Source organism: Lissotriton vulgaris, chromosome 9, assembly GCF_964263255.1.
Source record: "Lissotriton vulgaris chromosome 9, aLisVul1.2, whole genome shotgun sequence".
NCBI lineage: Eukaryota > Metazoa > Chordata > Amphibia > Caudata > Salamandridae > Lissotriton > Lissotriton vulgaris.
This window is the reverse complement of record NC_141697.1, coordinates 688,143,826-688,171,783: the sequence shown is the minus strand read 5'-3', so window position 1 is coordinate 688,171,783 and position 27,958 is coordinate 688,143,826. Positions and strand designations below refer to the sequence as shown.

Here is a 27,958-nt window from a genome sequence, read left to right as displayed (position 1 = left end):
AGGCTTAAGGTCAACTAACAGACCTAGTGTTGGTAGACGGTCGGACTCCTCACTCTCTGCAATCGTGGAACACCAAGAACCTTTCCAAAGGGCAACCGTTTCTAGAGCCAGTTCCTCAAATAGTCATGACAGCGGATGCATCACTCTCCGGCTGGGGAGCTCACTTACTGCATCACACCATGCAAGGCAGGTGGACACCACAACAGAAGTTCCTCCACATCAATCATTTGGAGTTGCTAGCTGTGTTTCTAGCCCTAAAAGCATTTCAAATGCAAGTGTCAGGCAAAGCTGTCTTAGTCCGCACAGACAATGTCACAGCCATTTACTACATAAACAAAGGGGAACCCATTCTCTACAGCTCTCTCAGTTAGCACAGCAGATATGGAGATGGGCTTTACCGCTAAAGATCTTCCTCTTAACCCAACACGTCCCAGGAGTACAAAACACTATGACAGATCTGCTAAGTCGACAAACACAGCAGATCCACGATTGGGAACTTCATCCGCAAGTTCTTCATCCGTTCTTTCAAATGTGGGGACAACCTCAGATAGACCTCTTTGCCACCCACGAAAATGCAAAATGCCCAAGCTTTGCCGGCAGATATCCACACCCATTGTCCAAAGGCAATGCGATATGGATGAACTGATCAAAACTATTTGCGTACGCTTTTCTTTCTCTCCCACTACTTCCGTTAGTGGTATGCAAACTACAACAACCTTCTCTGACGCTCATTCCAGACGCTCCAACTTGGGCCAGACAACCGTGGTACACTACGCAGTTGCAGATGTCTGTAGTACCACACCAAAAGCTAAACCTATGTCCACACCTATTAACACAGAACCATGGAGATATCAGACACCCAGACCCAGCTCAGCTCAACCTAGCGATCTGGCTCCTGAGGTCATAGAGTTTGGTTACCTCAACCTTCTTCCAGAATGCATGAACATTATTAAAGAAGCTAGACGTCCCACTACTAGAGCATGTTATGCTGCTGAGTGGAAACGCTTTGTCATATACTGCCAAAACAACCAAATAAATCTTAGACTTGTCTATTCAACACATCATAGGATATCTATTACACCTTTAAAAGTGTAATTTAGCCTATACGTCTATCAGACTACACCTTGCTGCCATTGCAGCATACTTACAAAATAGACAACATCTATCTCTTTTTAGTGTACCAACTATAAAAGCTTTCATGGAAGGACTCAAAAGAATAATTCCTCCCAGAACGCCACCCGCACCAGTGTGAAACTTGAACATTGTTCTTACAAGATTTATGGGTCCACCCTTTGAACCATTACATAAATGTGAATTGCAATTTCTAACCTGGAAAGTAGCTTTCCTAGTAGCACTTATTTCTCTCTGAAGGGTTAGGAACTACAATCATTTACCATTCAAGAACCTTTTTTTGCAAATGCATCATAACAAAGTGGTTCTTCATACTAATCCTAAATTCCTTCCTAAAGTCATTTCATCATTCCATCTAAATGAATCACTCGAGCTGCCCGTATTTTTCTCGCAGCCTCAAACAGTCGCAGAAAGAGCTCTACACACTTTAGATGTCAAAAGAGCATTACTGTACTATATCGAAAGGACACAAACTTTTCGTAAAACAAAAGCACTTTTTGTATCTTTTCCACCGTCACATAAAGGCAACCCCATATCAAAATCAGGGATCGCCAAATGGATTGTTAAATGCATACAAATATGTTACCAGAAAGCCAAACGCTTGTTAACAATTCCTCCAAAAGCCCATTCAACAAGAAAGATAGGGGCTTCAATGGCATTCTTGGGGAACATTCCCCTAGATGACATATGCAGAGCAGCTACTTGGCTTACACCGCACACATTCACAAAGCATTACTGTGTAGATGTGCAAACTAAACAACAAGCCACTGTGGGCCAGGCTGTACTAAAAACACTGTTTCCAACAACTGCAATAGATACTGGTGGTCGCCGCTGGATGTGGATACTGCTATACAATCTATGCATAGTGTGTAATCTGCAGCTCATATGCCTCGTACGGAAAATTCTACTTACCAGTATGCATCTGTTCTTGGCATGTAGAGCTGCAGATTTGCACACGCCTACCCGGCTACCTTTATCTGTTCCAGTATTATTTTAATTAGATACAAATCACATGGACATCACTACCTCTTGTACAGCTCCATCACTTCCCTAATGGCGAAAAACAATCTGGGGATGGAGCCGATGCCCATCCGCAGTATCATCCAAAGGAGGAGTCCCCTATCCCGTGACTTACAAAGACTTTTCTACAACAAAACAAACTGCAAGCATCCGGGCCCAACACTAGGTGGCCATCTATGCATAGTGTGTAACTCTGCAGCTCTACATGCCAAGAACAGATGCATACCGGTAAGTAGCATTTTCCTTTTTTGTGCTCCTTAAAGTTTTGCCATGCGTGGGTGGCCGCATGGTCCAGCCTGCTCAAAAGGATACCCACCCTGATTTTTCATTGTTTTTGGATCATGCAGGAATCTTGTGGGACTAAAGTTAAAATGTGGTCCTGTGTGTTGTAGGGAGGTTGAGGAGTCCCTCTGGAACTTGAACCCCACCCCCCAAGATACATGGGGTCAGAATGACCCTACGGCCTTATACATTATTTTTTCATTTTCTGGCATTTCAGCTGAGTACCTGTTCCTTTAACGGCAGTTACAACATTTCTCTTCATGTTGCAGCTAGCCAGTCAGAGTATAAGCTCTCACAGGAGGGAATGAGCCAATGGGGGTGATAAAAGCTCCCTCAGACAATAAGATTGGTCTATTTGAAGTTGCTTAACCACAGGACACCTGTGTACCCACCCCTCCAGAGATCTATACATTTTGTACCTTAATTTCTCAAAAACTACTAAATGGATTTACACCAAATCACAAAAAGCAAGCTTTCTTGGTAAAGGTCTTACTTTCTGTCAAATGTGTAATTCTGTTCAGACATTTTTGCTGTAGCGCTGTTCAGAAATCCCTTTGGGAATTGCATGGGGAAGTTGCATTTGAGGACAACATAACCACCCCACCCCTTTTTCTCAAACCTGGCATGACTGATCATCTCAAAACGTTCCAGAAAGAAGCGGAGGTGGGTGAACTTAGTTTTTTGCTAAATTTTCACACCACCATATCTACTCCCAGCATCTGTAGATGTTCAGTTAAAAATATCAAATATATACTTAGCTAGGAATGCTTTCCATGACAGTGTGCTGTTAGTCCATATTCTGGAGGAGAGGTCCTTAGTAACGAACTCAGGATTGTAATTACAGCCCCATTAGATTCTGACCTATTCATTTTAGAGACAGTCCAAGTAGGTAATCTGAAAAAGCCAGAGCTAAAAGTTCCACTTGAATTTAGCTCACAGTTTGTATCTCTTATATTTCTTCCATTCTTCCTGATTGACTGTACCTGTATTCCCTGTACCTGCCCTTCCCTTATCTACATTTACCCACAATCTGGCTCCAGCTCTCTCGCATTTGTCTCTTGTCTGTTTTAATAATTAATTGTTTTGTTACTTCTGTGTTCCTATAAAGTTAAATGTCTCTCCACACCGAGCCAACTTCTCTTCTGTTTTGTTCCTGTTTTTTCTCTCGATTCTCTAACCAATTTCTATGACTTGCAGTTTCTTCCTGGGTCTTAATTGTTTTTTGGTTCTTGCAGGAAATCACGAGACAGATAACATGAATCAGATCTACGGTTTTGAAGGAGAAGTTAAAGCCAAATATACAGCTCAGATGTTTGAGCTCTTCAGTGAAGTTTTTCAGTGGCTGCCATTGGCTCAGTGTATTAATGGCAAGGTGCTGGTAAGGGAAAAAACCTTGTATCTGACTCTGGTGTAAGAACAATTCCATGCATAGTTAGGACCAGAAACCCTGAAAATCCTTTTATGGGGTGCTCCATTACACATACATGCAGGGCATACATGTGGGACCTGGTAAAGGCTGAAATGCTATCTTTACAGCCGCGTCAAAGGGGAAAGTCCTGATAAAGTATTTCTCCAGCTACAGGTATAAAACCAATGGCAAGGGTGGTGCTCTGTTTCATATATCATCTTTAGAAAGAATGCTGTGGGGTCAGATCTGTAGATCAAGCGCAGACATTATAGGTAGATGCTGATTATACAATAACAGAAGGGAAACCCTACAGTGCTTAGCCAGTCCCTCCGTACCCGCCCAAAGGTATCACCCTACGGAATGAAAGGACTCTCACCCACTGGAATTGCAAGTGGCATGTTTCGGCATACAGTCCTTCGGTGTATCTGGACATGCTCAACCTTGGTAGCCAAGGGAGCTCTGGGTATTAGGTGGGATCTTGGATTTAAAATAGTCTAGGGTGTCCTGAGGGTTGATTGTATTTTCAAAGGGTACCCTGTCTGAGTTCAAAACAGGTGGGAATGCACTAAGGAAATTAGTATCCTCCAAATCCCTGAGTCCGCATGTTGCAATCATTACACCAATGCCTCACTGGACTAATTGGCTTTCATTTTGACCTCACAAAGATTCTGTTTGTATCCTATTTTTGTGCATTTAATTATGAAACTTCCCTTCATCTTACTTGTACCTGCCATATATACCAACCCATTTGGTTTCTATGTTCATATTTCTTTCTTAGCGCCCTATTTAGAGCTCGGGGGAAGGAGAAACTAAATAGGCTTAAGCCTTTGATGAAAGTTTGACTGCAAGTCCACCCGCTTCCTTACCCCCATGAGGCTCTAAACAGGACAACTATCTTAAATCTAGTATTCCCACCCAGTCGCAATGAGTAAGAATCCTTTTATCACCACAGGCTCTCTCACTTGGGCAGGTACGGAGAGATAGGCTAAGCAGCAGGCTTGTAGAGTGTGCAAGCCCTTGCTGCTACCTGCTTTTCTGTGTGTTATTTTAGCTGTGTGCATTACTGCGTGTTGCAGGGTGCACAGTAAGTGGTTTTGGGCTCTCTTGGTGATCGATGTATCTCACTTGACTGCCTTATTTTATTAGCTTGTTTTAACTATATATATAGTAGGTAGTTATAGTGCGGATTTTTTTCAATGTTAAATCTCAAAATTCTATTTGGAATAACTTTGGCGCCGGTTGACGAATCTGCCTGAAAATTTCCTCAAAATGGCCTCTTCGAGCTCCGGTCCTTCCCTGAAAGTTTGGGGGGGATTCGTGAAGCGGGGGCAGAGATAAAAGGGGGGGTCCCAAAACGCGTTTCCCCATGTTAATTTCCATAGGGCGGTCGACCTCACTTTTAGCCCGAACGGCTGAATGGATTTCCACCAAACTTGGCAAAATTGTAGGGACTGGTTGCCCGATGTGCCTTTGCTATGTCTCAAGATATGTGCTCCAGTGGATTTTGAGTAATTTAGGTTCAAAAAAATATATATATCTGTAAGCGTGCCCCGGTACGCGCACCGGGGAGCGCACGGGGCGCGTCACGCGACTTGCGTACGGAAAGCTGATTGGGTCACGGGTGTCTGTAAACATTCTAAACCGTCCGGAGCGGCCGCCATCTTGTTTCTCGGTAGGATCGAGACATGAGAGGTGGCCAAAACAAAGGGGGAAATGACCATAAGGGGGCAGAGTAGACCTTCCCTGAACCCTAGGTTTGATGTGGGGGCTTTAAAAGGGCCCCGCGGGGTCAAAAAAAATAATATATTTTTTTTTTATTTTTGCGGGGGAAGCGCCCGGTACGCGCCCCTGGAAGCGGACTGGGGCGCGTACTATGGGGAAAAAAGAATGACACTTTTAAAAATTGCATGTTTATTGATTGTTCCTTTTTTTTTTTATATTTAAGTACCAACAAATACACCGTCTCCTTTGTAGATATTTTGCATGTTGTTTCAGGAGTTATTGTGGTATATGGAATTCATAGCGTAGTCTGTCAGGAAAGCAGAAACATGGAGGCAGGAGATGATAAAGAGATGTTAAATACACATTGGAGATAATATAGTAGGAGAAAGGAAGTAACTATGAGCAAACTTACTATGTAACACAAAAAAGTTGCACAGTATACTATAAGTCTCACTTTATATTTTAAACATTTTTGATCTACTTGATGAATTACATATAAAAATGAATAATGAATCGAACAATTTTTGATTATTAAATATAAATTTATTCTTCTGATTCTTTTTCATAATTTAATAAAACTTCTAATAATATGTTGTCTGGAATGTCCTCATTTGTATTCTGTGATTCCATTGATTCCACACACTGAACTAATTCATGGTCTAGAGACTCATCCATAAAATCAAAGTTATCATTTTCAGCAATTCTTTCTTCTGTGTTGTTGTCCAAAACAATTTCAAAAGAAATATCCTGTTCTCCTTCCATTTTGTTGCTGTAAATTGCATTAAAAAAAAATATCAGTAGAGTTAGGGCACTGTTGTGTTTAAGTTCAGACAGGCAGTTTGAATTTTTTAATAGTGAAGCTATCTTTGGGTAGTGTATGGTATTAGGCTGGAATTTGAAATATATAAAAGTGTATGTGATAAAGCCTAAGTAAATTTATAATAATACAAGGGAAGCCTAACTCAATCTACAACTATAACAGAGAAGCCTATCTCAATCTATTTCTATTACAGTGGGATAGTATATAACTAACAGAATATTTTTTCTCAAATTAACTGAAAGTGCACAACATACTTCACTTTTCCAAATAACAACTTACCTTTAAGAAGCAGTTGAAGTTGTCAGTGTAATTTCTTTTCAAATGTACTTCAGGAAGTAGTAGTCAAAATGGCTGTGTTTCCTTCTGTTTTTTTTATATATATTCATGTACATAACCAATCAAATGTCAGGAAATAATCGTAGAAAATGTAAAACTTTTTAATTGGTTGTCAATTCTAACACTTCATGTGTGTTTTGGTCATGTAATTTACCTCCGGATATTTAGACAGGTCTGCAGCCTAAATGTCTTAATGGAATTTCACCAAATTTGGGCAAATGGTAGGGACTGCTATGTAGTAGGGCCTATTCTATATTTGATGAAAGTGTCTCCAGTGGTTTTTCTGTAAATTACTTTCCCACCTTTTTTTATGGAGCGCTTACCGGTACGCGCACCGGCAGCGTTACGGGAGTCCTCAATTTTGTGTTTCGGTACAATCGAGACACAAGATGGAGGACAAACAACGTTTGGAATGGGTAGAAGGGGGCACTGTATTTACTTCCTGACCCTCTAGGTTTTCTGAGGGGCGCTTAGGACGTTCATATAGGCAAAAAATAAAAAAAAAGTTGAAAAAATTTGTGGGGGAGCGCTCGGTATGCGCACCGATAAGCGTACCGGGGAGCGTACTTTGGTGAAAAATTGTGAAAAAAGTTAGAAAAAGATAAACGTTTTGAATGATCAGAGGTAGGGTAGCTCTGAAAAGAGCTTTTGGGTTCTGTGGCTGATTTAGGTACCTACAAGTAGATTCCAATGCACAGTCTTAAATTCAGGAGGAATATTCTATTCCCCTCATCTGAGAAGTGCACACCATCTCCTCTGTAGATGTTTTGCATGTTGTAACGCAAGTTATTATTGTATATTGAACCCATTCCACAGTCTCTCATGTAAGCCGAAACAGATTTATTCACATGTTTCCGTGCTTTCTCAAATTGTGGACAAAATTGGTTGGACCAGTTCCATTTCCGTCTTTGGCATATATTGGAATATACCAAGGCAGTTTGTGGAAAAAGTGTCATCAATTGATCAAAGGTGTCCTTTAAAAGCATTTCCAGACCAACCCCAGTCATAGTGCCAAATCATTTCCACCACAGTGCACTATTAAGAGGTCAGGGTTTGGCAGATGCAAAAAGGTTTTCACCAATTCTATCAATTGATGACATCTCAATCCTCTCTGGCTAATCCACTTAATTTCCACATTTGATAAATCAAGGTTGTGATAATTTCTGCTTGCTGCATACCTTTGAGCCCAGTGGATGTAGCTATGTCCAATAATCCATACAGAACACATGATGTGAGAAGGTTCTGGTGCAGTCAGATGAAGTGTCGGAATGAAATGGCAGTTGGAACAGTAGGAGTTTACAAAAAAATAATTGTGGAGTCTCCCTGCTGTTGAATCACAAGCAATGATTGGTGGATTCAGTTAGTTGAAAACAGAAAGTTAGGGTGCATGGTTGTGTTGTGTGTAAGAAGCAATTTGAATGGTTAAGAAAAAGTCACTAAAAGCAGTAATGCCCTGCATAAGCTGGTGTATTGAGTGGTCAAACATCCTTGCTGACTTAATTTGCAACATTGTAGAATAAACTTTTGAACCTGAGAATTCAGTTAGGAGGGAGTTGCTATGGTAACAGATAGAAAGGTTTGAGAGGGGGAAGGGTGTTGGTTTGAAAATAGTGAGGGAAGACATTTGATTGGTTGAAATAAGGCATATGTGTGTAAAGTTAGAGATTTTCTATGCCAGTCTTGGTTTCAGTGTATTGAGTGCACACCTTTTGCTCTGCTAAAGAAAAATTGGTGTGTGTCTTACACTGTTTTCAATCTCCCAAAGCATTTGTAAAGGTAAGTAATGATTTATTTAATTTAGATAGAGACTTGTTTGCTCTATGGAGAATATTTGGAATCAGATAGTTATGTTATTCAAAAAACGATTTTGGGTGCAAATTAATGGTATTTTCATTTGGCCCTTATTTATGATTGCCTTGTGCAGCCGGTGCATCACTTTAAACATGGGAAATAAGTGACGCTCTTGTGGCGCAAGGCCTTCATAAATAAGGCCCTGAGTTTATTGGCTGTTGATTTGTTTTTTGCTTTTTGATAATACTTATTATGAACATTTGCAAGATAGAGGATTTGTATTTTGGGAAACAGTGAGGTTTAAAAAGTGATATTGAGTGGTTGTATATAGGTTCTGCGCAGTGTTTCTAAAATGTTATTCATAAAACGATTTTGGGTGCAAATCAATGGTATTTTCATTTGGCCCTTATTTATGATTGTCTTGTGCAGCCGGTGCATCACTTTAAACATGGGAAATAAGTGACGCTCTTGTGGCGCAAGGTCTTCATAAATAAGGCCCTGATTTTTTTTGTTGTTGGTTTGTGTTTTTGCTTTTTGATAATACTATAAAATAGAGGATTTATATTTTGGGAAACAGTGACGTTTCAAAAGTGATATTGAGTGGTTGTACATAGGTTCTGCGCAGTGATATTTTTTTATAAAATGAATATACTTCAAAAAAATATTATATTAATATACAATATAGGGTTCATTTTTATAGAAACATAACTTTCTCAGCTATAGACATTTGCGAAAAAAAACCTTAGAAATTCACTAAAAAGTACATAGGTGTGAAATTCACAGAAAAAACCAAAGGTTTCACACCAGTTATAGTTAGGAATTAGCAGTTAAAAACCTTTGAAATTCACTGAAAAAACCATAGGTTTCACACCAGTTATAGTTGGGAATTAGCATTTAAAAAACCTATCAAATTCACTGAAAAAAACATAGGTTTCACACCAATTATAGTTACCTGGAAATTTTACTGACATAAAACCATTGAAATTCCCACGTTATACTTAGTTGGACTCAATATAACTTGCGCGTGTAATGCACTGCTGATGACATCACATATTACATCTCCTGACATGGTCAGTGACATCACTCATGACATCACTCATGACACCATCCTTGTGACAGAGAGACTGACCTACTTTCACTGTAAAGTAACCCTTGAAACACATTTTGAAAAATAAAAACTAACATTTAAAAAAAGTTGACATACCTATACCAGTTACAACAACCAATTCAGTAATTCCACCATTTATGTACACATCCACTCACTCACCAACACTTCTATATAGTCACTCATACATATACTCACTCATCATATGTAGTGAGACACCTATACATCCGTTAATACACCGACAGTCTTCCAAAAGTTACTCACACACAAACTCACACATGCAAATAAACTATTGAACATCCATTTATTTGCATATACAACTATACACACACTACCACCTTACTTCTAAAGAAACTTACACATACTTACTCTCTAAAACAATCACTTATAGAAACACATACTTATTTAAAAAGAAACTCTTACAATCTCTCACTCTCACATATACTCACTTATATACATAAATACTCACATATACTAGATTAAAACATATTTCATTACTGATAAAGACACTAGTGAGCCCGTCATTCACTCACTAACACACACATATACACAGTCATCCACCCATACAGTCCTGCACATATGCTGTCTTCAAAACACATACAAACAGTGAGTCAGTCATTGATGCATCTATGTACTAAGTAATACCCCCACCAAACCATACAGTCATACTGATACTAAAAAACATCTAATAACCCATATACACAAACATGTAGCTACTCACCAACCCATGCAGCCACTTATACACAAAATGAAACACTGATACAAACATTTAAATAATATTTAAACAATACTCGCTAATATATGTATTCACTAAGATATACTTAATAAGCCAGTTAACCAATCAAATTTTTTTTAAAAACATCCATTAAGACACTTATTTAAACATGTATTCTTCCATCGACCTTTACATATACATATATAAAACATATTTATTATTTAGAAAGACGCACATTCACTGGATGGTGTCATCAGTGATGTCATGAGTGATGTCACTGACCATGTCATGAGTGATGTAATATGTGATGTCATCAGCAGTGCATGACACGCGCAAGTTATAGTGAGTCCAACTAACTTTAACGTGGGAATTTCAATGGTTTTATGTCAGTAAAATTTCCAGGTAACTATAACTGGTGTGAAACCTATGTTTTTTTTCAGTGAATTTATGTATGTATGTATGTATGTATGTATGTATATATATATATATATATATATATATATATATATATATATATATATATATATATATATATATATATATATATATATATATATACATATATATCCTTGACATTTTTAAAATGCACATATTTTGGTACGGAAGACCAGACTGTGGGTGCCCCTCTTGCATGGTAGGTTCCAATAGGAGAGCCATTTTTCACTTGCTCCTTTGGGACAAAATCCGATGCCATTTTGGGGTACAGTTAGCAGCCCAGTCCCTCTCCTGGCTGCTATATCTGGATCACAGCAACGCGGACGAGTGCAGCGGGTGCGCCAAAGTCAAGCCCGTATGAATCACTGCCAGCGCCAGCCATGCTGCCCAAAATGACAGCAGCAGGACTTTAAGATGGGTGCACAATGAGATTATGGCATTAAAAGGGGAGACCTGTGTAGGCATGTTGCGCACCGACTTTGGGGCAGGGTGCCAGGAGTTTTGTTTCTTGGCCTGTGACTTTACTCTCAACACGAGGCCAGCGCAAAAGGTGAGAAAAGCAGAACACAACATTCACCAAACCTACAGATTCACTGATATTAAAGCCTACCTAATCAACTGCAGGTCAGTACTTAAGCACCCAGACGACATCTGCCAATTCCTTGTGGATACTTCTTGGGATATTACATTCCTCAAAGAGATGTGGTTTAGGGAAGGAACTAACCCTGGCGTGGCCCTGGCGATTCCCTCAAGGTATCAAATAGTGTGTGCCAACAAGGGTGGAGATAGGTATGACCCCCATAGGGTGAGTAGCCATTATTTTTAAAGACTCTTGGGAGATTTCGACCTCCAACCTGGGCCAGATCAGCAACATCGAAGGCCTAATCTTTTGTATTCAACTATCCCCCTCTCTCTCCTTTGCTGGGCTGCTGCTTTATAGGCCACCTAATTGCCCACACAGTCACACACCGAAACTGGTAGACTTCATAGCCCAGATATCCACACACTACGCCAATTTTACAGTGTTGGGAGATCTTAATCTTTACGTCGACAACCCCAGCTGCCTTCATAGCGCTCATCTTATTGCAGCTCTTTCTGGTTGTGATTTAGCCCAGCTAGTCACATCCTTATCCCAAATTGCAGGGCATGTGCTAGATCTCATCTGCTCAAATATGCAGGCACTGAGGGTCGATGAGCCGCTGCGCATGGTTTGGACAGACCATTTTTTGGTTCCGTTTAGGTTTAGTTTTAGAACGAAAGATGTGGCAAATACGAAATCAAGTACAATCAGGAGGTACTGGGGGCAGTTCTTGATGGATCAAGGCCTAAACTATCTGACAACCCCAATTGTGACTCCCCCGGCTTTAAGGCGTGACTGAAGATTGCCCCATTGAGGTCTGTTACCTCATCCAGATCTACCCCATATAAATATTTGCATCTCAGTGGGAACTGATAAACACAGAATTGTGCTTCACTCACACTGCATGACAGTTTCTGCTGTGAAATGCAGCTCTAACACTCTTCCACTATCTTTACACATATTCTGTGATGGATGCTTTGCTAAGCTCCACTCCGGGCTTACTGTACGCCACCAGTTGTGCCTATGTGACTGCCCCCAAGTGCCCTAGCACGTACTTTCAGTTGTTGGTCACTACCATTTCGGGACCTTGGTTTATGATATTGGACTTCAAATTACTGTTTTCTGCATGCTGCTATGTTGCATTTTAACCCTTTAGCTGCTGATGCGTCTCCGCACAGTACACACCCCTTTTTCGGGTTTGGGGTTGTTCATGCTTGGGACTTGAGCAATTTATTTTCCATAAAAGGTATCTAAACCAAATTTGTATCCATGTTTTCCTGCATCTTGGGTATTATAAAGGTACCAGGGGTTTATGGAGAGAACAGAGAAAATAGCCATTTTGTAGCAGCATTTTGTTTTTGTTTGATATATGGGAAAAAGAGCTTCTTCAGAACAATATTTATTCCCCTCCACTAAAAACCAGTAAAAGGTGTGCTGTGCTAAGATCACCATGTTTTCCATTTTTCAGGAACAAGCAGAATTGGAAGAGAAATTCTTTGTGTAGCTGTAGATACACATGTTGTGCATACTCCTGCCATCAGGTGTTTGGGTCGAACGTGTGCAAGTTGTTTTACTTCAAAGAAATCTTTTCGAGTCACAAGATCTAATAACTCCACCTATTACTGGTAATGTGCATGGGCATCAGCTCCACTGTTAAATTGTTTTTTCTCTGCCATCTGGTTGTGGCATGTCACCCCTAGAGCTCCGGTTTGACGCTGTGTGGCTTTCTCGCTGGGCACATCGGATCCATTCCTCGCCTGAAGAATGTACAATTGTGTGCCCAGTTCTATTTATTGCGCACCCTTTCTAGTCGGTTCCTAGATTTAGACACTGTAAAACCCTGCTCAGGGCCTGGCCCCCTCGGGCCTTCAACACCATCCTCAAAGTGCAAGAATGTCCTAGTTATGGAAAGGACTCAATTTCAGTGTTGTCCCTAGTGCCAGTCTAAGTACCCAAGGACAGACCTCCATATACTTTGTAACATCTGCTCGTCTACCGACCATCAGGAGCACTCCTGCATAGCCTGTCTCTCCTTCCGAAATGAAAAAAAAAAACTCTATGAACTGTCAGGCCGGTCGCATGGCATCCACATCGATGGTGCACTGACAACTGGATGATGCCGCCAACTTTTTAGGAGACCAAGACATCGAGGGCTACCAGCATCAGGAAGTCATTGCCCTTGACATAGAGTACCTATCGCTGGCCGAGAATTCCTATTCCAGCGTGAGGAAGATGAGCCGCTGCGGACGCAATGCCAGTCAGAAGTGGTTGCAGTGTGTACTACAACCCAGCACACTGCTCATCGAATTTCATTTGCTCTCTGGGGAGGTTAGAGCCTCAAGCTCCCAGGCCACCAGTTTGCCACTACCACAATGCCATGGTTGGTCACTAGGTAGAAGGATCTGACTTGACAACCGCTTACACTTTGGCGCTGAAGTCCTCCTCCACGTCTCACCTAAACTTCTCCACTGTCACATGGGCTCCTGCCTTTGTAACCAGCCACGAGACCCACCTCAGAGGTAAATCCCTCAAAGCCAAAACCCACCTTTCCTCCGCATGGACATCAAAACCCGTTGGATCAGAAAATATAGGCGCCTATGCCCACCTCGGCTGCATCCAAGGTCTCTTACCATCTGTCCTCCAGCATCTCCAAGAGGAGTTCGAGTCAAGCAGCGGAGGATCAGCATTTAGCCTACCACTTGTCACATCCTAGCTGAGCCTCTGGACAAGCCTAAATACCCTGTTTCTCCTAAGAGGAAATTGACTTTCGAGGTGGCCTTGAATCAACCTTTGGAGCCGAAGTTTTGAAAGCATAGTCACTATGATAAAAGCACGTTTCCACCTGCTCCATTGCCTTCTCCACCTAACTCTCCTCTTGTAACACTCCTTATTAGGTCTGCTTCTCCCCTACTACTTGTGGACACTACCTCATATTCACCTCAGGGCTCTCTTCCATCTGGGAGGGTGGGGGGATAGTTCAGGATCTCCGTACAACCCACCGTATGACCCACATCCTTGTGGGGACTCCTGGGACGATTACGATTTTGAGCCACCAGCTGACATTTACATGTATCCTACGAAGCCTTCACCGATGACTAAATGAGGTTCTTCAGCGTGTAGCCACCTTCCACAAGATGGAAGTGCAAACCGCCTGAAGAGTCTTCCACAAGATGGAAGTGCAAACCGCCTGAAGAGTCTTCCACAAGATGGAAGTGCAAACCGCCTGAAGAGTAGGTCTTCTTTATGGATATCTTCTCCTCCACCCATAGGTCCATGCAATACCTTTCCATGCTCAAGGGCATGCTTGGACCTGCACACAAGATTTTCAAGGGGATAGTGAAGGCGTGTGTGACCCTTTCTGACCTTTCTCCCCCATATCAGGGGCCAATTACCACCGGAATCACTGGTCGTACTTACTGGACGTAAATATGCGAATTCCTAAAGCACAGGCGATGCTCTGGCTCCTGACCGGTAGAGCAAAAAGAATGATGTGGGAGCATAAGTGTCACTGCCCAGTCTGCCAGATTGCTAATTCAGTGGACCTGCTCTCTCTGTATGACAGTTCGCACTGAGATGAAATGGCGGATCTGATCCAGCACCTCCCGGAACAGTATAAAAAAACATGGTCAGGAGCTGGTGGTTGAAAGGTAAATCATTCCCAACAGCAGGTGTGCCCTTGAGGCAGCAGACAACGCTGCTGGAAGTATCAATGATAGTGTCCTCCTCCGCAGGCAGGCCTGGTTGTGCATGCCTGGGTCCTAACCAGAAGTTCAACAACATCTTCTCAACCTGTCGTTTGATGGTAAGAACCTCTTCGGACGGCAGGTTGATGAGATGTTGGAGAAAATTAAGAATGGCTCAGTGCCCACCAAGGCCATGGGTTCCCTGCAAACACCATCTGCCTGCAGCTCTTTTTACCGCACACAATATTGTGGAAGGGGCAAAATTACCTCCCTGAAACCCCTACATCCTTCCCCAGACGACAGCATCAACAGTCATCCTCTGGGGTTATTAAAGGGGAGGCTACAAATGCACCAATGAGCGATGCACGGTGAAAGGCACAACCCCTAAAGGGGCTGAAGCAGCCAAGCAGTGACTTCCTTACCCTTCCCCTGACTCTCTAACACCTGTCTGGGGAAGATTGCAGGGATTACTGCTCCAATGGGCAGAGATCATCTAGGACCAGTGGACGCTAGATATTATAGCAGAGACTTACTGCCTAGAACTCTAACAGACAATACCAAACATTCCCCCTCACAGACGCAGTCTCTCCCTCAGAACATCAGTGCCTGCTCAAAGAGGTGATGCATGCCCTACTCTACAAAGCGTCTATAGAACCAGTGCTGCCCCAACACCCTGGCTAGGTGATATACTCCTTATACTTCCTGATTCTAAAAAAGAACGTATCCCTAAGACCAAAATTCGACCTCTTGTCAGAGCACTTTCACATGCTGGCATTCCTGTGCTACAGCGAAGAGACTTAATGACTGCCCTTGACCTGAAGGAGGCCTACTTCCATATCCCCATCCACCATGTGCATCGAAAGTTCCTTCGGTTTGTGATAGGTGGTCAGCATCATCAGTTCAGAGTGCTACCCTTTGGAGTAACCACAGCTCCCAGGTTGTTTATAAAGTTTCTTGCAGTAGTAGCCCCCCCCCCCCCAGAAGATCCATGTCTTTACTTAACTGAATTACTTGTTTTATCAAGAGCATTATGCAGCCCAATGCCTAGCACATTCCCAAACTACCATACATCTCTTGCACAGATGATTATAACAGCAAAGGTGCACCACAACTTTTGACATATGGTTTACATTTTTAATGAGTCACAAATACATAAGATTCCTCAGATTGGTTTCCTTTATTTCAAAAAACAGATGAAGCACCATACAGCCGACGCGTTTCGTCCTAACTAGGGACTTCTTCAGGGCTTCCATTAGTAATGGAAGCTTCTTGTAAGCATGAAAGATGACGTTCTAAAGGATCAACATCACAAAAGTCGAGTAAAACGTGCCTCAATAAATATAGAGCAAGAATTCCAGATATCTTTGAGGGTTAATCTGTGGGTTTTTTAACGACTTTAAAATTTTCAATTTTTCCAGTGAATAAGCCAAAAATTTATGTAGCTATGAATCTATCCAATATCCACAATAGTCATCTATTCCGAATCACAGCGTAGGCTTAGAGAAAAGTGAAAACGTTAATGTCCCATTCGATTTGTAATAAAACCGCTGGCATGCAAAAATAATATCCCTGTCTCGACCGCGATGCGTCCTCGGCAACTTTTCACTTTGGTCGCAATGCCCTTTCTCCACTCTTGAGTGAAAGCATACACCAGCCCAGCAAGCGTACAAGAACGTGTCTTTTTGTTTGTCATGGGGATGAGGTAAGAGATTCCAAAACAATCAAACAAGCTATTGAAAATGCAACTAAAAAGGCTTACTTTGATCCCAAACTTCATACAGAGGTTTTAGTTGACTCTAGCCCTGTCGAGTTTGTCGCAATCCTGGCAAAGCACAGCAGACCGCTGAATGCTCGAAGACATATTCCGGGATAGGCCAGCAAAAGACTGTCACAAACAGAAGATGCTTACTCTCAACCTGAGAAAAAAAAGTTTGGGAGTGGTCTGGGCTTTTGAATATTTCCATGTGTTATTGTATGGAAAATATTTCACAGTAGTGAGTGTTCATCAAGAACTTTGGACGATATTTGGCAATCCAAAATGCCTCCTTGAATTGAACGTCTGGGTCTTAGGTTGCAAGAATACAACTGTGCATTTCTCCATCGTCCAGGGTAAGATCAAAATCCTGCAGCTTATTCGTCAAGCGTGCCATTGCAGTGTCCTGGTAGCTCATCTAAGACAGCGGAGGCCTACATCAATTTTATAGTGAAATCGAGCACGCCAGATGCCATGTCTTTAGAACAAATTGTCACTGCCACGAGCCAACATAGTGACATGTTAAACTTAAGACTTAACTGCTCATCACTTGTGCCTTTCATCTCAAGTCATTCAGCATGCTTTGAATATGTGAGCATTGCCACATCATACGTGGGAGAGAATTGCTATTGATTTCTTTTGTCCGATTGAAAAGGGACATCCTCTTTTAGTCACTATTGATAAATACTCCAGTTTTCCATTGGTAGAAGACCTTTCATCCAATACACAAGAAAAGGTTTTTCAAAAGTTAAATGGCATATTTGCGACTTGCGGTGCACCTTGTAATAGTGGAGAATTCAAAAATGTTCTAAATCGCCTCACTATAAGGCATCAAAAAAAGCACTCCTCTTTGGCCCGAGGGCAATGGTCTGGTAGAACGGTTCATGAGCACTTTAAAGAAAGCTGTTCACCATGCTACATTGGAGAAGCTCGACCTCAAAGATGTTTTGAACACTACTCTTCAAGTTACAGTTCGACCCCATACTCAACAACAGGGGAAAGCCCTGCAACACATGTTTGGAAGAGCCATGACTGACAAGCTACCCAAATGGACCAAGCTCAGAACCAAGAATGAGGGAGACATTCCTACCATGGACTTTGTCGCAAACAGAAGACGTAAATATATGCTGACAAATGACGTCATGCAAAAGACGTTATCTTTACTAGAGGAGATTGAGTACTTGTTAAATAACACAGAAAAAGAAATTCTGATGCTCCTTTTGAGGCTGAACCATTTATCATCACCAATACCAAAGGACACATAGTGACTGCCCAGCGTCCTGGGAAGTCTCTTACAAAAGACTCCTCTCACTTTGGACATGTGGCCCATCATCCCTCAAACGTCATTGTCAATGTAGAGACTGGGGCCAGCCAGACTGTTGATGATTGTGTGTGTGGATGATTTCACCTCAGCTGTGCATTTCACCGACACTTCGACTGACTATTCCTGGTTTTCAGTGACCCGATCAGGACGTGTGATTCAGGCACCACGACAATGTATATCTATAATAGTCTTTAGTTATTCATATATTTGTGTGTTTATTCATCTATCAAGTTATTTATCTATTTTGAAAAGGTATAACTTTTAATTTAACAAAGCAGGAGATTTAGTGTCTTGTATATAAAGAAACGCTGGATCTTTTTTGTTTCCCACTGTACACGGTAGGCCTGCGACTTAAGCTTTGGAGGGATGAGTTGAAGATAGGCTTAGAATGCTGAGTTCTAACTTACACATAGCAGAATAAAGACGTGTACAACTACCCTCTGTGTATGACTTGGTTATTGGCAGGTATCTGGGTTCGTAGGACGCTACTCGCATGAGACGCTGCCTCATGTGTAACTGGGCGCATCCCTCAAATTGTTGAGCAGTAATGTGCTGGGATAGAAGCCTATGTGTTTTGTACATGTCCAAAGATTTTCCTTCCAAAATATGGTGATGGAGGGGCACAATCACCACATATGCTGGAAGTCACCTACCTGCATTGCATACCTCCAGTGGCAAATGCAAAAGCAGCAATACCTTGGGCACTATCAAAAACAGAAGGCCACTCCCCCTAAAACCACACATTCTAGAGGGAGAAATTCACATGGGAACTGAAAATGATGGCCTACCAATGCCCATTACAGTTATCCACTCCTGTTGAAAGGAGCTGTGACGTCTTACCTGGAAGAGTCGAAACTAATAACCACAGATCTGTGGGTTCTGTATATCATACAGTGAGGACATTTAATTTGATTCACACCCACTCCACATAAACAGACATCAGAATATCAGTTCTCTCTACTGACAGCCAAAACGAATCTTCTTTTATGAAAGTGTGCAATAGAAATGGTTCTTTATATCAACAGAGCAAAAGGGTGTACTCCAGTCATTTTCTGGTCCTCAAGAAAAGCCAGATTAATCCAGATGAAGATTGACTAATATTAGATCTTCATTTGTCTACGAGTTTATCGGCAAGGCAATGATATTGACATTAACAAAAGAATAAACAGAAAAGTGTTCCTGTAACGGTCCACGCAGCTTGGTATTCTTATTCAAGTGTTTATGACGTCAGTGAAAATTCGTATGCTGCAGAACCAGGACTAATGGCATGTAGGCTTTTCTTCTTAGTGTTTTGCGTTAAAGAACAGGGCAACATAACCCTGGCTTCTCATCTTGCCATAACAGACTACCGTTCACAACACAGATGAATCTTATTTTCTAATTTGAAAATCATCTTTAAGATCGTTGCCATTTGACTGAAGAGAAGAGCAGTCGGATGCCGTGTTAAATACCATTAACGTTTTACCTGTTGCAATCCATTATTAAAGAGGTGCAAAGACATCTCCTGCCTTGTTCATCCTTGACACGGTGTGGGACTGGCCAGCTGGAAAGGACAGGAAGGGAGGTGAGAGAAATGATGAATAGATAAATGAATAAATGTAAGGAAAGGGTGGAAGAAAGAGGTAAGAAGCACTAAAGACAGAAGATATGACAACAGGACTGAACAAGGGAAAGCGGCATACAACAGTTAAACTCCTTTTTAGAAACTAGAAAAGCAGTCCCCTTTAATATTTTATAGCACAAAAGTTTGCCCACTGCTAATCGCTGGTTGTTACAATTTGGAAAAACGTGAAAACCTCGCCAGATTTCACAACAGATAGGAAAGTGAAAACAATAACGCCTACCTGTTCCCGTAGATGTAAGAGATCGTCTCTAAATCATAAGCTCCTATGTAGCAGATCTTACTATGCATTAGAAGATTGACACTTTCAGCATTCAAGTTCCAGTAGTTCTATACTAGTTTTATTCAAAATCTGTATTTTTTTAGCATGGTTTTAGAATAGCTTATGCAGTGCCCAGTCTATTCGGCTTGGTAGTTGGTGCACCCAGATTTTGAATAGAATAGAAAAGCTATGTAAATAAATATATATATATATATATATATATATATATATTTTAATTTTGGTGCTCTTAATGTGAAATACCATGTCCTATTGACAATTTTAACCTTTTGGCCATGGCTCGGGCTCATGTGCAAGTTTACCATCCAATTGACAAATAGCTCTGGGAATTTTGCTTGACTTTGCATGAATTTCAAAGTTGAGATGCCATCTAGGGAATATAGAGGATGCTGGGGTTCTGATGGTTCACACATGCACAGTGCCCTGGCCGTACTAAGGGACTGATTACGAGTTTTGCAGGGTAGCACGCCAGCGCCCTCCCACCCCCAAACTCAACTGCATGCCAGATTACGAGTTTTCTCGTTGTCAAGCGGGCGGTTCTTTGGCATTTCCACAGTGATGCCTATGATATGAAAAAAGCATGCAATGGGAACGCCATAGCCCCTTCCTGCACGCCAGAATTACATGGTTTGAACACTGCCATGAAATCCTGGTGGTGAGAAATGGTGTTCCCTGGCTGTTGTGGCAGTCCACTGGAGGCCTGACCACCGTAGTTGTAGTACGGTGGTCGGACCACAATTGCGCGGCCCCTGACCGCCACCGCACCTCCAACATAGCGTCGGCGGGCCGATGGACCGTCAAACTCTTAATCAGGCCCTAAGTCACAAAATGCTTATGGAAAGATTGAGTTATTTTGAACCAAATGTCACTGTTGAAACAAGCAGTTTGTAGGTCAGTCTATTGCTCTATTATAGCACAGTTGTCTCCAACCTTTTCTGCAAGAAGATCTTTTTACTTTAAATGAAAACCATTCTGAGCTCATGACAAATATTTTCTTTAGTGTGATAGTGACCACATCAGACTTGATTATTTTAGTGGACACCGTAGGCAAGATTCCCTGCAGTGATAACCTCTGTTCATCATGCAGGATTGACAGCAGTAATGCCAAAAGTTACAAGCTCTATTAATTTGGAATGGCTCTGAAAGAGTAATACATAAAAGCCATATCTTTGATGCTTGATCACTCAAATATCGGCTTTAAATACTTTTCAGAAGTAAAACCATTCAGGCGCGGTGCGTCCATTGGGGCGGAGGGGCGTAGCCCCACTAAGCCCTGGCGCACCGTGCACTACACTAATTCAGTACTAATTCAGTAAAATTCTCGGACGTAATATTATTCTCTTCAACAGCGCAGCGCGGGATCATGTGACGTGACGTCAATGGTGTGGTGCGGTCGGAGGGGGTGGGGGCGGGGCTGCTGGTCTGCTGCAGCTGCTTGAGTGACAGCAGCTGCAGCAGGCCAGCACTGAGCGCATGATACCCCCGGGCTGAGACTTGCCCACGCATGCGCCGATGCCCTTAGGCATAGAGAAGGGGCTGGAGGTACGGCTTCAGCCGGGCCGGGTTTGAATGGCTGCCCAGGGCGAGCAGTCCATGTGCCACCCTAGCCAATCCTGGCGCTGCATGCAGCGCCAGGATTGGCTGGCCCACCGTGCAACATCCATTATTGGATGCCGCGCGTGGGTAGGCGGGGGCAGAGTGGCGCGACCCCGGGCAGGAGCCAGGAGGAGAAGCAAGCAGGCCCCGGTGTCGTGGGAGTGTCGGTGTGTTCCAGTCCTGGTGCGTTCTCAGTTGCTGCCTGTCTGGGTGAGTAGTCTGTCCCCTGAGCACGGGCGTCTTAAGTATATGTTCTCGAAATGAAAGCCACTCACTCACTACATGTTTTTATTTTTTCTAAAATCCCTCTGGTACAGCAGTCATGGCGCATTGTTTTGTGTGCACGGGTTTGTGTGAGCTCATTTTAGTGGCTCGTTGTTGAGAAGTGTGACGGCTTTGTGTGGGGGTGCACGTCTGCGTATTTTGTTGTTGACTGTGTCCAGGCTCGACTCGAGCACGGGGGCGCGCTGCTCGTGCCCCTGGGCTTCCCACAAAGGCTTGAAAACAAATATAGGAAGATTGTTTTTTTAATCTGGATATTTTTGAATAGCAACGCGTATCGCTTTCTGATTATGAAGTACTTCTGACGTTGTGTTACTGTATGTTGTAAAGCACACTGACATCTTACTACCTACCAGGCGCTAAAAGGCACTATACCAACACTACAGGGGCTCAACGCCGGCCCCTGCAGCTCTTGTGGCACGAGGACAGAGTAGGACCTCCGGGGGGCCAGAGCCCCAACCCTTCGAGGGGCCTACACCAGCCATGGGGCAAAGAGATTTTGTGAGATATGGGGTTTTTAGGGGGCCCTCATCACATTCTGCAAGGGCGGGGTCATCATTTGAGCCTCTGGAAATACAGCAATCTGTTATTTATATATCGCTTAACATGCAACATTCTACAGAAAATTGTTAGCACTAAATCAGTACTGAATCCAAATTGAAGGGGTGAAAATCGGGCTGAACATGGAGGGGGCAAAACCGGCATATTTTTTTCGGTATGTTATCCTATTAACATTTCCATAGCGCTTTGCCACCTTTCTTTTGTTCGGAGTTTCAAACGTATGCGAACTGTGACTGTTACATAAGACACACATTCAAGAGTTGCAACGTTTGCACTTCCGCTATCAGCCAAAAGCTTAAATCCGGAAAAGACTTTACTCTCGACGGATTTTAGGAAAGACTGAGATTACAAGAAGGCTGTTCAATAACACACTATCTGGAATGTAATTTAACATTATACGTAACATAACGCAAAACCATAAAGTGACAAACGACAGTGTGACCGGCGGCTCTTTAACGCCCCAAACCTGAGTGGTAATGAGGTATGCGGGAGGCTGATGTACAGCTGTCAGTGCACCCCTGGGGGCACTGGTGCCGCATCGTGCGGAAACAGATGTGTGTACCCAAAGTAACACCTCTCAACAGGAGAATGTGTGCCTCCGGGCACCACACTGACATACACCCCACAGCTCCCACCCAGGGTGGGTAGAGCTCCCAGCAGCCCCCTCCCAGGGTGGGTAGAGCTCCCAGCAGCCTCCTCCCAGGGTGGGTAGAGCTCCCAGCAGCCTCCTCCCAGGGTGGGTAGAGCTCCCAGCAGCCTCCTCCCAGGGTGGGTAGAGCTCCCAGCAGCCTCCTCCCAGGGTGGGTAAAGCTCCCAGCAGCCTCCTCCCAGGGTGGGTAGAGCTCCCAGCTGCCTCCTCCCAGGGTGGGTAGAGACCCCAGGCCCCAAATCAGCTCCTGCTTAGGAGGGTAGAGTTCCCCCTCATCCCAGCAGCCCCTCCTGAGGTGGTTAGAACCCCCTGACCCCCAGTAGCCCCTCTTCAGGTGGTCAGAGCTCCTGGTCCTGGTGGCCCCTCCTCAGGGGGTTAGAGCCCCCCAGCCCTCCTGCCAGTGTGTACAGAGGCCCCGGCCCCCAACAGCCCCTCCTGAGGTGGTTCGAGCTCCCCCAAGCAACCACCTCCCAGGGTGGGTAGAGCTCCCAGCAGCCCCCCCTCAGGGTGGGTAGAGACACCCGGCCCCCCAGCAGCCCCTTCCGAGGTGGTGAGAGCTCCCAGCCCGTCACAGGGTGTTACGAGGCCCCGTGGTGCCACCCCCCCTCCACCCCCAGTAGATCCTCGTGAGGTGGACAGAGCTTCCAGCCCCTTCTGCAGTGGTCAGAGCCCCCAGCAGCCCTCTGTGTTGTTCAGTGCAGTGTCTTTCAATCTAGTCTTGCGCCTGCCTGTGCAGTGTGGTGCTGTTTTTCTTGACTAGTGCCACATAACATGGGGTGCAGTCTGGTGTTATGGCTTAACAAGGGTTCTTGAGGCCGGGGGGGCGCTAGAGGGCGCACTGCGGAATGGCCGCACTGTCGTGAGGCTCCCGCTGCCCGGAGCTATTATCCGCCTAGGTATCCTGATTACCATCGCTGCGCCCTGAACTGACCCCACGGATCGGTTGGGATATCGCCTGTCCACCCACGGTCCAACTCCTGAGCCATTCGAAGGTTGCTGGCCGAAGTTATGAGGATCCCAAGTTTCTCCGACTCGCGCTCTGGAAGTCTGATGCCGTCTTGCCCGGCATCACTGTTCATGCCAGTCCGGGGCTCTGCACGTGGGGTGTAGGCCTAGCTCCGCCCTTCTCCGCCAGGCCCGTTCGCTGGTCGGGCGAGACGCTTGGCTCTTCCTTGTTGTCGGACTTATCTCTCGGCTTTCCCATCTGCCTGTCCAGATACCATCGCTTACGGAGACGCAACGGATCTTCTACTTGGATTCTGAGGGTTTGCCCCCTTGGGCTAGAAGCGGAGACGGCCATTACTCGTCGTTGGGAGTGGCGGGGCGTGCTGGCCTGCTCGTGCCCCCACGATTCGAGCTGCTTTCTACTTGGCCGGGTCCCTTGTCCGACCTATATCCTGACTCCCATTTGCCTCGATCCCCTACTGCACCACCGTTATGGGGAAGCCGGACACTAAACAGTCCAAATTGTCCTTTGACTCTGGAGGGGCCAGGCGTGGGACGCGTTTGCTCCAGGAAGCTGGGACTTCGCGGTCCCCCCCCCCGAATGTCGCTGAGAGTGTCCCGCACCCACCACCACCGGACTTTACCCAAATGATGCAGGAGATGAGGCAGGGGTTCGCCACTATAGTGGACAAAGTGGACAAGATATCGTCGCGCATGGATGCGGTCGTTCAGAAATTGGACGTGCATGAGGAGCGCTTGACGGCGGCGGAACAGCGCATTTCGGACCATGATGACACGGCGGCCACCCATACCACCCAACTGGCGAGAATGGACAATATTTTGCGTGTCATTGCCGCTAAGAACGAAGAGTTGGAAGCGAGGAGTAGGCGCAACAACGTGCGCATTGTAGGTGTCCCGGAGTCCACGAATGTGGGCAAAATGGAGACTTATGTGGAGAGGCTACTGGTGGGCGCCATTGGGACGGAAGTTTTCTCGTCCCAGTTCATCGTTGAGAGAGCGCATCGGACATTGGGACCTCGCCCGGCCTCTGGGGCTGCACCGCGTCCCATCATTGCGCGCCTTTTGAATTATCGTGATCGAGACGCTGCTCTTCAGGCTGCCCGCACTAACAGGGCTCTCTCCTTCGAAGGGGTGTCTTTCACCATGTACCCCGACTTCACACCGATGGTGCAGGACCAGCGTCGGAAGTTCTTGGGGGTGAAAAAGAAGCTTCGGGACCTCCAAGTGGACTACGCCTTGCTTTATCCGGCTAAACTTAGAGTGACGCATCAGGCTAAACAACATTTTTTCACCAACCCACAGCATGCTGAGGACTTTGCGAAGCGCCTCCAGCGCGAGCGAACTGCTGCAGATCGGGGTGACGATCGAGATCGGGAGGGTGAACATTCGGCGGCTGAGGAGGAGGTCGCCTGATTCTGGTGACTTTGGACTTTGTCTATCTTCTTCCCGTTTTTTGGAGTACTGTGGACGTGTATCTTTTGTATTGAGCCCTGCTGGCTTCCTTCTCAGTATTTGCGGCCTAGCTATCGTCCGTTTTTTTTTTTTTTTGCTGATGCGTGGGTCATGTCTGTATTGTGATGAATGAGTGCGTTTTGCTATTTTTGTGGGGTTGGTATGGCACCGCAGGATGGTGATATTTGGTGTCGCGCTCTGGGCACCCACCCCCCCGCGCTGTGCCTGGGGCCGCCTGATACTTGTTGGCGCGGACACTGGCGTGGCGTGAGGGAGTGGCGTCGTGCACCTCTGGAAGGTTCCCCGGAGGGTGTGCCCCATGTTTACCTTTTGTTTGGATTCTAGTCCTCTGTTGGTTGACTGGATGTGTGTTGGGGGATGGGGGGGGGGGGGTGTTTGTGGCCTGATAGTTGGGGTGGTGTCAGGTGGGTGGAGGGGGTGGGGATGAAGCTGTCCATGTCTGTTTGCCTGGGACTTCTGGTTCGCTTTGGGAGCTGCTGCTGTTGTTTGAGTGCACGGATATGTCGTGGCGCCCGCTATCCAGGCTGTTCCACTTTTCTATCTGGCGGGACTGGTCCTGGGATCTGTGCTCCCGTCCATTTTGGGCCCGAGTGCAACGGCCGCCATTTTAGGCTGCCACGTGACGGGGCGCACTCTGCGAGCGCAGCACGTGTGCGAGTTGTGGGCCGCGTGGGATGGCTTGGCGGCGCGCGGCGCGCAGTCTGTCCTGAGTGCTTGCTGCATGGATGGGTCGGTTGGGGGGGGAGTTGTTGTGTTCTTGTTTGGTTGGTTCGGAGATGACTGGGGAATGTGTGGAGTGTATGTGGGGGTCTGTCCGTGCCCTGGGGCGTGGACCTATCGCTGGCTGTTGCTGGTAGTTGGATGCCCTGTATTTGTTTACTGGGTCCCGTGGGGCCCTGAATCTGTGTGATGTCGACTGCTGTTGTAGATCAGATCTCGATTTTGTCCTGGAATGTACGGGGCCTTAATGATGCCAGGAAGTGTCGTAGTGTGATCCAGTATTTGGACAGGCATGCTATTCATGTTGCTTTTCTCCAGGAGACGCATCTGCGCCCCGCTCCCTCCCCCACTTTTGGCGGGAGGTGGGCTGCGGCCAGGGGGTTTGCTTCCTATTCTTCTTATGCTCGTGGGGTTGTCATCCTTGTTAAAAGATCGCTTGCATTTCAGGAACTTGGATCTGTGGGGGACCCTGAGGGGCGCTATGTGCTGCTGTGGGGACGGCTTGGGCAGAACACTGTACTGTTTGTTAATTGCTATGCTCCTAATGTTGATACGCCAATCTTTTTTGTCACTCTGTGGGGTCATGTCCTTGCTGTGGATGCTACTCACATTGTGTGGGGGGGTGACTTTAATTTTGCATTTCAGGCCCAGTTGGACAGATCGGAGAGTAGCCCTCAGTACAATGTACAAGCTAGGGAAGTGTTACGGGGGATAGTGGAGGAGGCTGGGATGGTTGACAGCTGGAGGTACACCCACCCTGCCACCAAGGAGGGCACTCATTACACCACACATGCTCGCTCATGGGCAAGACTGGACTATGTGTTTCTCTCTAGAGGGTTGATGGCTGGCCTAAGGGAGGCTACACATCTGGCTCGGACGTATTCTGATCACTGTCCGGTGAAGGTTGTTTTATCCGTCCCCAGGTTGCATAGGCCGCGCCCACCTTGGCGTTTGTTTCCGACTGCTTTGCTTGACCCGGTGTTCAAGGAGGAACTCGGTGTGGAGGTGGAGGCGTTCTTCCCTAGAAACAAGGGCTCTGTGGACAGCATTGAGGTCATTTGGGAGGCATTCAAGGTTACGATCCGGGGTGTCACTATTTCTAAAAGTTGTGGAGTACTCCGTCTGATTGTTCGGACCCTCGAGAGCTTGGAGGCTGATTTGCGTGACTTGGAGCGCAGGATGCAGGTTGATTCGGACCCCGCTCTTTTGGCACAGTTCCGCACTAAGCTCTCCGAGGAGGAGGCTGCTCGAGAGGCTAAGCATAGGGGGAAATACTGGACGTCGAGGCGATACTGCGAGGGGGAGCGACCCGGTAAGGTCCTCGCTGCCCTTACTAGGCATCCAAGGCATGGGTCGGACGTGTTGGAATTGGTGTCTCCGGATGGTACTCGCTGTCGAGACACTTCAGAGATTCAGCGCACTTTTATTGATCACTATGCACACCTTTACACGACACAGCAGACGGGTGAGACTCAATACGGCGGCTTCCTCGATGAGTTGGCGCTTTGTTGGCTATCGGATGGTCATCGGGAGTTCTTAGGCAGGCCCCTAGAGGTGGAGGAGGTCAGGAATGCCATCATGTCTCTTTCTAATGGGAAGGCCGCCGGGCTGGATGGCCTTCCTGCTGAATTTTATAAGTGTTATGTTGACATCATGGCCCCTGTGCTCCGTGAGGTGTTTGAGGAGTCTCTGGAGGAGGGACGTC

At 45.1% G+C, this 27,958-nt stretch overlaps 1 protein-coding gene across 1 annotated transcript in view; it reads left to right on the top strand.

Annotated features, from left to right (window-relative positions):
• Nucleotides 1-27,958, top strand: part of PPP5C (protein phosphatase 5 catalytic subunit) — a 349,815-nt gene that overhangs the window by 272,113 nt on the left and 49,744 nt on the right. The window contains exon 8 of the mRNA XM_086938408.1: nt 3,669-3,811. Within this exon, the coding sequence (XP_086794534.1) occupies nt 3,669-3,811 (143 nt within the window). The remainder of the gene's footprint in view (nt 1-3,668; nt 3,812-27,958) is intronic.